General features: G+C 34.8%; 1 protein-coding gene across 3 annotated transcripts in view; it reads right to left on the reverse strand.

The window, feature by feature from the left end:
- Nucleotides 1-469: 469 nt before the first annotated feature.
- The window catches only part of ARHGAP5 (Rho GTPase activating protein 5), a 97582-nt gene continuing 82925 nt past the window's right edge, over nt 470-15126 (reverse strand). For all 3 annotated transcript variants that reach the window (XM_056134376.1, XM_056134377.1, XM_056134375.1), the window contains exons 4-7: nt 9322-9399; nt 6919-7050; nt 5146-5251; nt 470-4011 (exon numbers count right to left, since the gene is read on the reverse strand). In XM_056134376.1, the coding sequence (XP_055990351.1) occupies nt 3684-4011; nt 5146-5251; nt 6919-7050; nt 9322-9399 (644 nt within the window). In that variant the 3' untranslated portion in view covers nt 470-3683. The remainder of the gene's footprint in view (nt 4012-5145; nt 5252-6918; nt 7051-9321; nt 9400-15126) is intronic.

Raw genomic sequence — 15126 nt, forward strand, 5'->3', positions numbered from 1 at the left:
AACATACACATAATATTTAATAAAAAATTTTCAGCTTAAGAATTAAGGTATAGACTTCACTAGATCCACATCTGACAACATAAAGTTTGGTTTAATGTTAATACACCATAAAAACAAAAACACCTCTTTAATGCTAGCAGTTCTGCTATATACTAAAATAGGCTATAAAATATTTCCAGTGGCTTAAAAGAAATGTCTAGCCACAGCTCAAAATTCAGACACAGGTAACATCTGAGTTTTAGAAATCCTATTTACTTGAAAATCATTAAATTTTTATTTGTGTGAACACACACACATACACAAACACTCACACACATACACACAATTTTGGTCTCCTTTCACAAAGAAGTAAAAGGTCCCTAATAAAATTTTAATTGTACTGACATTTAATTTTTATTTTCCTATTTTATGCAAAAAAAATTTAGCCAAGTCTTACCAACAAAATGGTAAAATTAGAGGCAACTATAACTTAAAATTACAAAGCTTCTTGAGTTTTATTCATAGCATTCTTTATACAGCAGAAGCTTCACTGATATTTAATTTACTGCAGCATCCTGTGGGTGGAGCACAAAATTACATTAATTATAAACAAACAAAGCACTTTGACCTTTTAAAATTATATATATTTTTATATCCAGTTGACAAATAGCATCACAATTATTAATTTATAAAAAACTAAAAATCACCATGGAAGCTAAGGCCTAAGTTTTATTCCAATTGTTCCCTTTTTTTAAAAAATATCTGAAATATTAGAAATTAAACTCCAGCACCTCAAAAAAAGTCTACATTATTTACATACAGTATGGAAAATAAAAGCTGCTTTTCTGCTAAGTTAGATTGCTGTAACCTACAGTATTTACATTGATAAATGTTAAGGGGGAAAAGAGCACTTCCAACCAATACCAATTTAAATGGAAATATATTGTATCTGGAATTCTGTACTTAAATTGTATATATATCAATAAATATTTGTTGAATAGAACTTTCAATGAATCTATTGAAATTCTGAAAGAGTAGCATTATACTTCTTTATATTACTAATCTAGATACTGTTAGTACAATATTGTAAGGAGTACAAGCACTGAAGCTTAAATGAAACAATGGCAACATATGAATATGTATGTAGATGGAATTTTATTTAAAATTGTAAAATATAATGCCTTAATGTTTACCCATAATTGAGACTACCTACTATTTTTTCATTTGAGAATATGTCTCATATGTCCCTAAACAGTGAAACCTTTTAGCATCTTACCAGAAAAAGTTTAATTATATTATTCTGTTCTTAGATTTTTCTAATATTTAAAAACATCTACCCCCTCTGCGAAAACAAACGCAATCAATTCAGTGTAACAGACTGAGCTTTAAACTGTACTTTAATTTTCAATTAACTTTAACTTACTAGTTAATTGAACCAAATGTAGAATAGGTTAAGCAACCCACAACTAAGTTTGTCAAATCAATTATAGAATGCATAGAAAAGTGAAGATAAGTTTGGGGGTGGTGTAAAATAGTTAATGTAGAAAATGGTAAATGCTAGTTCTAATAACAAAAGTGGTACTAAATGCACAAGAAAGTTAAATTAACAAAGTATAAAAGAGAATAGCTTAAATAAATCAAGATTCACATATTACAATAGCAAAGTTATGGTCAAATGATTTGAAGACATGAACGGTTCTGAAAATTCTTTCAGTCTACTTCCAAAGAAATAGTCAGGCTTTTATTCCTGTACATAGTGTTGAGCTTTGTCTATACCATATATAGTAGAAAAATAAATTCTTTAGCAACCTAGAAACAGTTTATAAAACTCTTAAAGTTTAATTTTCTTTGCCAGACATGCCAATGTTAAACTGACAGCTATAAATTAAAGCTATATAGACAATAGGTATAAGTAATATAGAACAAGTTAAGAATACTACATTTACCGGATTTTTCTTTTAAAAATTACTGTACTTTCTTAATTCCTGTGTGCTTTGCAATAGGAATAATAGGGACTTTGTTTTCTTAGAAAAGATAATAAACATGTAAGACTATAACACAAATAAGATAATTTATAATATACATGTACTTCAAACAGCAGCCTGGTTCATGTCAACATCTTGTTCTGAAGTCAAAATCAGAAGTACAATACCTAGGACATGACAGTTGGGAAAGACAGTATTTATTTTTAGATAAAAATGTAGCAAATCAAACTCTTAGGAGCCTTGAATCTCAAAATTATTTAGTATAATACACATCAGAGAACTTTAAAATTGCAGTATGAGTGAAGATTACAACATGGACCAAATAATTTTCTCTTTACTACACAAAATATAACCTAGCATTGAAAGACAAACCATTTTTTACTTTCGGGGGGGGGAGGGCAAGGTTTGATAGTGAACAGATTTTGAGCAAAGCCTAACAAATTTACTTATGCCATGTATTTTGAAAAATTTATCTGTAATTTAGTGTTCTGGTGATATATCTTCACTAACAGAAAATTTAATCCCAAAAGCAGCAGTCATTTACAGCAAATCTGGTACCAACATAAAGAAAAAGATCTGTTAAAATATGGTGCAAAAGGATTTTAGTATGACATATCACTGGAAAAAATATGAATACAAGTTTGCAACTTATATATACACTCCAAAGAGGCTGTCAGTACCCAAAGTATTTTTATTGCTAGATTAGCAATGGTTTTTGGATATGTTTTTAAGGGGCACATAAAAATAGATCCAAGGAACAGATTAATTTGAACTCCTACATTAAAATGTTTGATTTAAAGAATTTTCTACAACAAATTTTGTTTTATGTATGAAAAGTTATATAACCTTATATGAAAATGTCATGAATTATTTTCTATACTATACTAAATGTATTTCCCAAGAGGGAAAAAAATTAAAATATCTAAAATATATTAGATTAAGATTACAAGACCATCATAGATCTTTTGAACATGCATCTGTTTACAGAATTAACAGTATACGAGATGTTTATCATGGACAGTAAAAAATGAGTTGGAGACAACTATCCTTTGCACAACATTATCAATTGACTTTAGCCACAAGCATGTCCTTGGTATGTGTGTACAAGAAATGTTTATTTACCCCTCATCAAATCATCCACAAGTTTACTAAGAAGATGAAGGTGCAGAAATATGTGAAGCGTATTTTTTTCTTTCTTTCAAATTAACATCTTAAACATGGCAAAAGTAGCCTAAAATTAAAAAATACTTATTGGGCTTTTGGTTAGCTACACAGACTGCTAAAATGTAAATTAACTTGCCCAAATTAGCACATCAAATAACAAAACCAGCCATAAAGCAGGCTGAAAAGCATTAAATGTTTCATATATGTGTTTTAAATCATTTAATTTCTATAGAAAAATTTTATTCACAATATAATGTGACAGAAAATGCCACAGGAATGATATACTGATTGCAATAAGGTTGCATGCAACAGCAGCTTTGTATTTTATAGCTATTTTTGTTTATAAAAAATTAAATCTCTCCAGTCATGCTTATCACAGGTTTTAAATTTGTAATGTAAATGAATAAGGAATACCATATAGTCCAAAGAGAAAATGTCTCATCATTTTGAATGTGAATTATCTGTAAGAAACATGAAGTATACTACTAAACCCTGAAACATGCATGCTTAGATTTGCTTTTTGTCCAATTTCAGGCTATCTGCTACACTTCCTATTTATATAATACCAAGAGGATCCGTCTGTAACTGTGGTTGTATCAGCTGAGGTTGTAATGGTGGTGGTAATTGAAGTGGTAGCATTGGTTCCACCAACTGTCCTGGGTTTGAAGATGGTGGAGGAGCCACAGTATTCACAGTTTCAACAATTTCTCCATTGAAAAAGAAAAACTGGCACTGCTGAATGAATGTCTCAACAACAGATTGATGAATCTTAGTGGTAGACAGAAACTCTCGATTTTCAAAATCAGGTCTCATCAGGGTTGGCCAAAAACAGATGGATAGGTTGTCTGCTGTCATAAGGTTGATTTTATTTTGCTGACTAACCCTGAAATTATGACAGAAAAAAAAATTAGAAATCAATCAAAAACTCATTGCAATGAAAGATCCTGGAGCTGGAAATGATCTTACATGACTTATTTTCAAATTTTAAATATTTCTATTCATGGGCATTCTATGCTTAATTCATTCTAATATGAGAACAGTAAAATTCATTTCTTATGTTAAACAGAGTATTTTAAAAATATTGTACCGAATTTGAAAATTAAAAAATTAAAATTTTGCTTATAGACGTCCTTTATGTGCAGAAACCCTCTGCCTCAAAGGTTGTATGACAAATTCTAAGAGCTTCTGGTAGTAGAAACAAATTCTAATTGCATGGTTAAATTTCTTGACTATTGTGAGAAGTTAAAAGACAAAATTACGGTGTGCCATCTATGTGAACCAACGCTGGAAACATCCAAAATCTCACCAAAAACCCATGAAATACACAAAATTAGAAATGTAACAGGAACTCATTAAAATGGATTTGACTAGTCATAAAACATGTCCTTTTATTATGTGACATTACAAATTATCTAATTATTTAAACATCAATTTTCCCATTTTCAAACAGTTTTGCTGAGTTATTAGTAACTTCATACTTAAAATTTTGTCTGTAAAAGTGTGATGCAAAACAAAAAGTGATTAAAAAAAAGAAATGTACTTACTATACACAATCATTACAGATACCAAAAAGAGCAATATATTGAGTCCAGAGAGATAGCACAGTTGGGTAGGGTGTTTCCTTTGAATTTCTGACTTGGGTTTGATAACTAAAATCCCATTCTAATCCCACAAGCACTGACACAACACAAAGAGTAACATCTTTCTTTATAAAACTTAATGAACATTTAAAAAATTTACTCCCTGGAGCCAAAGAGGTAGAATAGTGTGTAGAGTGCCTGCATTGGACATGACCAATTCAGGTTTGATCTCTAGCACCCTGTATGATCCCTCAAGCCCAGCCAGGAGTACAGGAAGCAAGTCCCGAGAACTGCTGGGTATGGCCCAAGAACCAAAAAACATAAATAAATAAATAAATAAATACCACCCAAGCTTTTTTTGGGGAAATGTTAATGTTACTTAAGAGTTATTAAGCAAACTACATATTTGAGAATTTTATTTTCAAAAAACAAAATACCTGTTCAGATGTGCTATTATATACTTGAATACATCATAGTTTACAGGATGAAATTTCTTAACAATTTCTTTCAATGCATGAAGACGTTCTGTTTTATCCGGGATTTCTGTAAAATTAAATAGTAAAGAATTTGTGTACAACTAAACATTTTAAAAGATGTAAGTAAACTTCCTGCTTGTCTTACTTATAAAGAGCCTGCTAAAAACTACTCCAAAAACAAGTCTTTTTGCAAGTGATATTCATCAATGAAATCTCAGTTTTAGTCAGAAGTGAGTCTAACTGCTTCAAGCAATTTCTATCACTAGATACTGATTTAGAATTAACCAATTATGCATTAAGTGCTAGGCTATTATTACTCATAACAAAGAAAAAATATTATAGTTTGTGGGAACAACTATTCAATCCAGAAGCTTTAAGCACAAAGCAGTCACAGACATATGTAACAAATGAGAACAAATACGTTCCAATAAACTTTTGAATTTCACATTATTTTACTATGTCATGACATTTTCTCTGTATGCTGATCACTTAAAATAGAGCCAGTGATACAGTATGGTGGTAAAGTGCATACCTCACATATTAAGGTCCTAGTACAGAAGGGAGGAAGGGGGGGAAAAAAAAAGTACATATACACCATTCTCAGCTTGCAAATTTTCCAAAACCCGGTGGGGCAAAGTGAACTTCGCCTGAAAGCCAAGTTTGCGACCAACTGGTCTGAATCATCAAGTAATACTTAAAATTTATGCATGTATGAAAAAATTTCCTTCAAAGCTGTATAAGCATTTAACTTAGTTTCTGTACAATTTATGAAAATTATGGAAAAAATAAGAGAAATGTGGTTCGCTTATAAATATGGAAACTTAATTTTTCCAAAACTTAACAATGGATTGTCCCCTAGACTAAATCAATTTATACACCAACCAAAGTTCTAAGTACTTGGTATAAACAAGTACAAGGAATTTTCACATTCCAAGTACTGCTTTTAAATCAGTTCTCATGTTTCCCAAGTTGAAAAGTTCTGGGACTACTCTTAATAATGGTCAAAAAGCAACAATAACAACAAAGAACACCCCTAACTGACCCAATTTCTTAAATGAGAGCATATATAAAATAACTATAAATTTTCTAGCAATATTTTCTAGTTTAATGAAAACTCACTAAAAACTTTTGACATCCAAAGTTATCGGAAAGTTCACTTAAAGAAAATTTTAAGAAACTACATTAACTTTAAAGATTAGAATACAAATATTGAGAAAGAACTAGGATACTCAAATCTTTTCTCATCTTCCAGGTAACAAATGACTATCTGACTAATGAAATATCTCAACAAGGACAGGAGAGAGAGTAAAGTGCTTGCCTTGATTGCAGCTGAACCTGGCTTGATTCCTGGCACCACATATGGACCCCCTGAAAACTGCCAGGAATGATTCCTGAGATAATCAGGTGTGGAACAAACTGTGCCTCCCCCGGCCACCAAGGAAAGTAAATGCTAAAGTAAGAATAAATAATGAAACCAAGGAGGCATGTTACTGCTTTATCCTTCCCCAGCATCCATCCCCCTCCACCACATGGGCATTCTAAGGGCTTATTCATGGTTTACTCCTGGTGAAACTTGGGGGACCATATAGGGTGTCAAGAGATCAAAGATGCATACCCTACCTGTTGCACTATCTCTCTGGCCCCTGCTTTACTTTTTTGAGGTAAAGTTAATTTGTTTAACCTAAACTGCTATCATTATCCCTTAAAAAAGAAAACAAAAACACTTATACTTACTTGCTGCTTCCAATAGTTCTGGATGAAGAGAATAAGGAATTAAAGGATCTGGCAGATCTGCAAAGAAGGCTTTAAGAGCTCCAGCCACAGCATTTACTGTTACTTCCATTGATACCAGACTGATATTATGATCTAGAAGACAAAGTTCAAATTTTAATTTATATAAAAATCCTTAATTTATCATACTAATACTTATAAGACTTAAATGTATTTCATTATAACTTTGTAATTGTATTTAAAAACATTATAAGCCAAATATATTTAAGCTATTCACATTAAACCTTTCTTTATAGGTTAACTTGTCTTCCTTGTTCTAATGCTTGCCTTTCAAACTAGATTAGGGAAGAAAGGACCAATAACACAGTATTTGTTATGACTGCATTCTCAAAAAAAAAATTAGGAGGGGTCAATTTTTTTCCTTTTTCTTTTTTCTTTTGCTTTTTGGGTCACACCTGGCAGTACTGTGGGACAGTATGCTACAAAAAATCAAAATGATGTAACCCAAATGCAAGGCAATCACTTTAATATCTGGACCAAGAATACTATCTTTTAAAATACATTGTTTATATAAGATATTTAAAAGAGGTGAGAAGGAGATAGACAAAAGTGGAATATAAGTTTAAACCTTTAATTTATACTTGAAAAAAATGTGTGAGTTTATGACTAAAGTTATCAGTAAAGTGATGCTTACGGAACCAGGATTGAACCTAGGTCAGCCTCAATTCCCAGCACCACATTTGGTCTCCAAAGCATTATGAGGAGTGATGCCTGAGCACTTCAAAGCAAAGAGTAATTCTTGGATATCACCATGTGTGGCCCCAAAGCAAATGCAAAAGCAAAAATCAAACATAATAAAGGTTAATCCTAAGGTTTATTTGCTGTGAAAAATCAACTTTTTCTTTATTATAATGAAGAAATACAATTTTTACTATTTCAACATATATAACTTTTCAATTATCTGATGCAGAAATCAGTACTATACTTTTTCAGTACCACTACTTTTTTTGGTGAAGCAAGACGTTTTTATATTATATATATTTTTTATTTTCATAAAAGTAGTTCACAATAGTTCATTATAGATAATATTCAAACACCAATTCCACCACCAAGAAGCAAGAAATTTTTATTGAAAACTTAGAAAAATGAAAGGGGTCAGCAAAAATGAAGGAAGTGTATGTTCAAGAGAGAACAAGAATTTAAAAGAGCAAGCAGGCAAAGAGACAGAGATAAGCAAGTGAGGTATATGTTTCAAGGAAGAACATCAACTTAAGAAAGAATGGATGCTCGCTACTTTTTAAAAACCTAAACACTGCTGTGAGTTTACCCTGACATCTTTCTCAAAGATTACTGAATTGCCTTCAAAAGGCACCCACAACTAAAATTTTGTTTGCCAATACTCTAGCAAAAATATCTGTCACATTAAGAATAAAATATAATCCTTTTAAAGTTTTCCATTTGGGGAGGGTGGGAGGAGAGGAATGAGACAGACCTCCTAAACCACTGAGCTGCCTAGTCCCAAAATTTTGTTTATTTTGAATAAAATGGGTCGAGCACACTCATATTGGTTCTTTTTTCTGAGTATTTTTTCATCTACCACAGTTTTACATCCTTCCAAATTTGTAATTTGCCTCTTGATTTTTAAAATATTTCATCTACTATCTTAAAAGTTTACTGTTTAACAGTTTTTTACTAAGTAGTCCAGTTGTCAATGCCATTAAAAAGATTAGAAAATTATTTATGCATTTTCTTCCCTCCCAATACCTAGTTTTATTTTTTGCATTTATAATAATTTATATCTATATTGGTTTTGGGCAGTAGCGATAGCACAGTGGATAGGGCATTTGCCTTGAACGTGGCCGACCCTGATTCAATTCCTCTGTCCCTCTTGGTGAGTCTGGCAGGCTACCGAGAGTATCCCGCCCACATGGCAGAGCCGGGCAAGCACCCCATGGCATATTCGATATGCCAAAAACAGTAACAGCAAGTCTCACAATTGAGAAGTTACTGGTGTCCACTTGAGCAAATCGATGAATAACAGGACAGTACTGGTTTCATGTATAAGTTTAATTTTATAACTTTAATGAGTACAGAATTCAGCTTTGTTTTTACTTCTAATGGTTAGCTTGTTGGTTTAATACCAAAAAAGTAAAAAAGACATTTAAATATCATTAGGTAAACGCAGATCTGTTATAAATCAGTTTGTTGTCTTTCTGATTCTAGTAATGGTTTATATAGGTCTCTCATTTGAAAGAAGTATATGTTCTATCCAATACATCTAACACCACATACCAAAATTCTTGTCAATATCCATATCCTTAGGTTTTCATATAAAAACCAATCTTATCACAAAATTACAATAAAAATAATTAAAAATTGTTTTACTTCATTCAATTTTGTTCTTACCTTGATCAAACTGCTTTTGAATATTGTCTTGGTCAGTTTTGTTTCCACTAACTCGGTATAGTCCTTCTGTACATAATCCTAAAGGAATGAATATACATAGATGGTTTTGTATGTGCATCTATACCTGTAACAAACTTACTTTTATATGCATTTGAGTGTCTTTAAAATAATGGTAATAAAAATTTGAGAACAGTATAAAGTATTTTAAAAATACATTCTTAATGAACTACTTTTAATTTTAAATAATTTAGGACATCCAGTTCCATGGAAAATGAGAAGATACCTCCCCCTACCCCACCCTATTTCTCCCACTACAAACAGCCCAAACTGCTGAATGTAATATATATAAAAGCAGGAATCTGTTGAAACTCCTGATGGTGAAAAGAAGGTGGACTGGTTTTGTTTTGTTTTGGGGCCACACCTGGAGATCTCAGGGGTTACTCCTGGCTCTGTACTCAAGAATTATTCCTGGAGGTGCACAGGAGATTATATGGGATGCTAAGGATCAAACCTGGGTTTGCCGCATGCAAGGCAAGTGCTCTACCTGCTGCACTGTCTGTCCAGCCCCTAAATCCAAAATTTTAAATTCAATGACAGCTGGTAGATAGTACCAAATGATCAAAATTATTCCCTTATTACCTGTACTGAGGAAAAGTGCAAGGATGCACTTAGAAGGACACTGTGCTGGTGTTTCTAACAAAAATGAGTTTGAATCTAATAAGAAAAGACCAAACTCGACTTGAGGAAGAAAGCAAAACTCATGCGTGCTTGTTTTTTTTTTTTTAAATATTTAGGGTTGTGGGTGGTTGAGTGGGGAACAGGGGCACTTCCAAGTAGTGCTCAAGAGCTCAGGGGCCTCAATGGCAATCCAATGGTTCATCACAAGGGCCTGAGAATGTGATTCTGCCTTTGTCCTGCAGTGCCAGAATACCACAACAACCTTGTAAGTACAAGAGGTCTCTGGGGTCACACTTAAATAAGTAACAAACTAAAGGGTAAAACAGAGGTTAAGGTATACCAATAAACACCATAGGGAATGGTATAATCAAAGAAACGAAGTACAGAAATTTCAATGTTTGTTCCATAAAAACAATTAAAGAGCTGTTCAAAATGGGCAGAACTTCTTCAAAACTCTGTTATCTAGTTAGAAGATTATTTGATAAAGAATTGTTAAATAGTCCACCTCCTCACACTGGTGTAAATTATAAAGGCAGTAGCCAGCAATCTGGTTATAGGTTTACAATGTCAGAAGAGGCAATATAGATCTTGTTCTCAAAAAAATTGTGGTTGTGAAGTTCGACCTATCTGGGGGCTATCAGAATAGCACAAGTTCATGCCTCTTCGCTCAACATAAAGTGTTACAAGGAGGGAGATGACTTCACAGGAATTTAAAGCCAAGTATTAGTTTCAGTCTGGGAAACAAATCAACAATCAAGACTAGCAATATGCAAACTGAAAAGACTAAAAAAGAAATTTTGGAAAGGAGACAGTGGGAAAGAAAAAGCTCTTGCATATACTGGGAAACTGAGAAGCAAACATGCACGCGTAGGTCGAGAACACGAACACACACACACACACACACACACCCATGGAGATTCTAAGCTTTCAGTTCTGACTGGCAAAAAGTGGAGGCTCAGGCAGTTATAAATGGCTTGAGTAAGTGCTGAAAGAGTGCCCCAATACAATTGTCAATCTGCAAAATCTTGGAATTTCCCCCCAGGGCTCAGAAATTTAAGGAAACCATCAAAACACCAGCTAACCATGAAGCTAATGGAATACAGATATCTGTGGCCACAAATGACAAGGAATACAGATGTTACAAAAACAGTTTATAAAATTCACTAAGCAAGCAGCCACAACAAACCACGATGAGGGAGGAGAATGGGATTTCCAAAGATGTTATACTCTAATATACAGAAAACTCTTGTGTTAAAAAAAGTAACAGAAAAAAAGTAAAACACTATGGTCCATAAAGAATAACAACTAACAATGATCATGAAAAACACAGTGACAGCACAAATAGACTAAGACTGAGACAACAAACGAGTAATTTTTAAAATGCAATAAAGAAACCACAAAAATTCTACAGAAACTGAGATTAACAATCACAGAGAAAGATTTAAAAAATATTAATACACAGAAGTTATAAAAAGAAAAAATTCTTGAATAAGTAAGTAAAGGCCCTCCCGTTGTTCATCGATTTGCTCGAGCGGGCCCAGTAACGTCTCCATTGGAGATTTTGTTGTTACTGTGTTTGGCATATCGAATACATCACGGGTGGCTTGCCAGGCTCTGCCATGCGGGCGAGATACTCTCGGTAGCTTGCTGGGCTCTCCGAGAGGGGCGGAGGAATCAAACTCGGGTCGGCCATGTTGGCTGCGTGCAAGGCAAGCGCCCTACAGCTGTGCTAAGGGCTTGAATAAGTACAATTATTAAAATAAAAACTGGAGTGGTTTAACTAGAGTTGAGTACGCAGAAGAAACTAATGTGATGGGATTAGTTATTAAAGATTATCAGACCTTGGAGTAAAATACACCTTAAGAATAAAGAATAGGGGCTGGAGTGATAGCACAGCGGGTAGGCCGTTTGCCTTGCATGCGGCCTGACCCGGGTTCGATTCCCAGCATCCTGTATGGTCCCCCAAGAATGGCCAGGAGTAATTCCTGAGTGCACAGACCAGGAGTAACTCCTGTGCATCTTGGGGTGTGACCCAAAAAACAAAACAAAAAACAAACAAAAAAAAAAGCCAAACAATAACAACAAAAAAGCTTTTCTGTTTTTTTTTTTTTTAAAAAAGAAGAAGAATAGCTCCAGGGCAGCATGCTGAGCAAGCAGTCACAGTGAACTGGGAGACCCCTTCTGGACTCAGGTGTCCACATGAACACCCACAGGTATAGCAGGGGCAGGGGACATAGTCTCCAGGGTGGCAGCCTCTCATGCGGTTGTATTTATTTTCCCCTTTCATAGCGCTCTGGACTCCCATCTCAACCTCCATTACCTAATTCTTACAAAGACAGCCTGGTATCCCAAACACATTAGGCCAATAGTCCACTAGCCTACTCCAATCAAAATACTCCAAAGACTTATCAAAATAATGTTGAACACAAGACTCTGAACAAGCCTAATGTAAAAGAACATCCCCTGAAGCTGCACTAGAGGTCCCACATAAGTCACACAGGAGAACCAAAGAGGAAGTTAGTATTCTTGAAGGGGATAAAAGAGGCCACCATCAACTGAGCTCATCCAGAAGCCTCCCTTGAAGCAAGAATAGCGAACTGGAGGGATCCACCTCCATACTATTCAGCAACATGAAGAAACAGTGCAGAACCCCACCACGAGGAGTAGATGAAGAAAAGAACAAACAATGGAAAAAGACCTCAAAATAGATCAAGGGCAAATAAGAGGCTAGGGGATGAATTCAAAAGGAACAACATAAGGATCACTGGAGTACCCAGGACAGGGAGGCAACCCCAATGAAGTAGTAACAGTTAAAGATATCATTGCTGAGAAGTTCCCAGAGCTGGAGAATGCAGGCATCCATATCCAAGAAGCCCAAAGAGTACAGCTAAAGGAGACCCAAATAAAAAGACTAGAAGACATATCATAATCAGAAGGACAAATACCACAGATAGAGACACAATACTACAAACAGCAAGGTCAAAGAAGGAGCATGCCTTAGATTTACAGCAGACTTATCAGAGGAAATTGTCTGAGCCTGAGAAGGAGCATCACTTAGATTTACAGCAAACTTATCAGAGGAAACTGTCTAAGACTGAAGATGGTGGTGGGATATACTGAAAAAACTCAATGAAATGAACGCCTCACCAAGAATACTTTATCTGGCTAGACTCTCAGACTCGAAGGAATGATACACTATTTCATGGATAAACAACAGCTCAGGAAGTTCATAGACTCAAAACCAACCTTAAAAGAAGGACTGAAGGGGTTATTGTAAGAAAAGACAAACCCCTGCAAGCACAACAAACCTCTACAAAAAGATTACACAAAACCCCATGAAAATAATCGCTCTCAATGTCAATGATCTAAATGCACCAATTAAGAGACAGAGTGGGGCAAGATGGATTCAGAAACTGAGCTCAACATTCTGCTGCCTACAAGAGACACATCTGAACAGTCAGAGCAAAAATAGACTCAAAGTCAAAGGATGGAAAACAATCCTTCAAGCAAACAACTCCCTCAAAAAAGGCAGGGTGGCTATACTAAACAACTTATGATTTCAGTTTGAAAAAGGACAGCAAAGGCCACTTTTTAATAATCAAGAGATATGTACATCAGGAAGAAGTCACATTCCTAAACATACACACACCCAATGAAGGGCCAGCAAAATACTTAAAACAACTGCTAATATACTTGAGGATATTGGTAGCAACACAGTAATAGAGACTTCAACACCACGCTATCACCTCTTGATTGATTAACAAGACTAAAACTCAGCAATGAAGTACAGGCTCTGAAAGAAGAAATGGCAGAGAGCAAATAATTCATTCCCCTGAAACCAAATACACATTCTTTTCCAGTGCACATGGAACATTTTTTCTTTCTTTTTTTCAATTGAAACACCATGAGATACAGTTACAAGCTGTCATGTTTGAGTTACAATATCATAAAATGATCAAACACCTATCCCTCCACCAGTGCAATTCTGCACCACCAATGTTCCTGGTATACCCCCCATTCAACCCTCCCCCTGCCTCCATGGCAGACAATTTCCCCCATACCTTCTCTCTACTTTTGAGCATTTGCAATACAGATGCGGAGAAGTTATCATGTTTGACCATTTATCTACTTTCAGCACACATCTCCCTCCCACCGTCATTGTCTTAGTGATCCCTTCTCTATTCCAGCTGCTTCTCCCCCAGTTTATGAGGCAGGCTTCCAACTATGGAGCAATCTTCCTGGCCCTTGTATCTACTGGGTGTCAGTCTCATGTTATGTTATTTTATATTCCACGAATGAATGCAGTCTTTCTATGTCTGTCCCTCTCTTTCTGACTCATTTCACTTAGCATGATATTCTCGCACACGGAACACTTTCCAAGATAGACCATAACCTGGGCCACAAAACACACCTCAACAAAATCAGGAAGGCAGAAATTGTATTAACTGTATTTTCAGACCATGGTGCACTGAATATAGATGCTAATCACACACAGAAACAGAGAATCAAATCAAACACCTGAAAATTAAAAAAGCTTAATGTCAAACAACCAGTGGGTTGGAGAGGAAATCAAGGAAGAAATCAAAAGATTTCTGGAAACAAATGAGAATGAAGACACAAGCTAACAGAACTTGTGGGACACAGCTAAAGCAGTATTAAGGGGGAAGTTTATAGCACGTAAGTGTTTATCAGGAAGGAAGGGCCCACCTAAATCAATGACCTGGGTTTCCTCCCCCCCCAAAACAAACAAACAAACAAACAAAACAAGATAGATAAACCACTAGCAAGACTCACAAAGAGAGAACCCTAATAAACCGAATCAGAAATGAAAAGGGGGATATCACAATAGAAACTAAAGAAATTCAAAAGACCATCAGAGGTTACTTTGAAAGTCTGTATGCCACGAAACAAGAAGACCTAGAAGAAATGGATACATTCTTGGATTCCTAAAACCTCCTGAGGCTGAACAAAGAAGATTTGGAATACTTGAATAGACCTAACACGATCAAGGAAATTGAAACAGTAATCAAAAGTCTTCCTAAAAACAAAAGCCCAGGTCCAGATGGATTCACTAGTAATTCTTCCAAACATTTAAAGAGGACCTATTGCCAGTCCTTTTCAAGCTGT

This window comes from Sorex fumeus, unplaced genomic scaffold (assembly GCF_029834395.1).
Source record: "Sorex fumeus unplaced genomic scaffold, SorFum_2.1 ptg000098l, whole genome shotgun sequence".
Lineage (NCBI taxonomy): Eukaryota > Metazoa > Chordata > Mammalia > Eulipotyphla > Soricidae > Sorex > Sorex fumeus.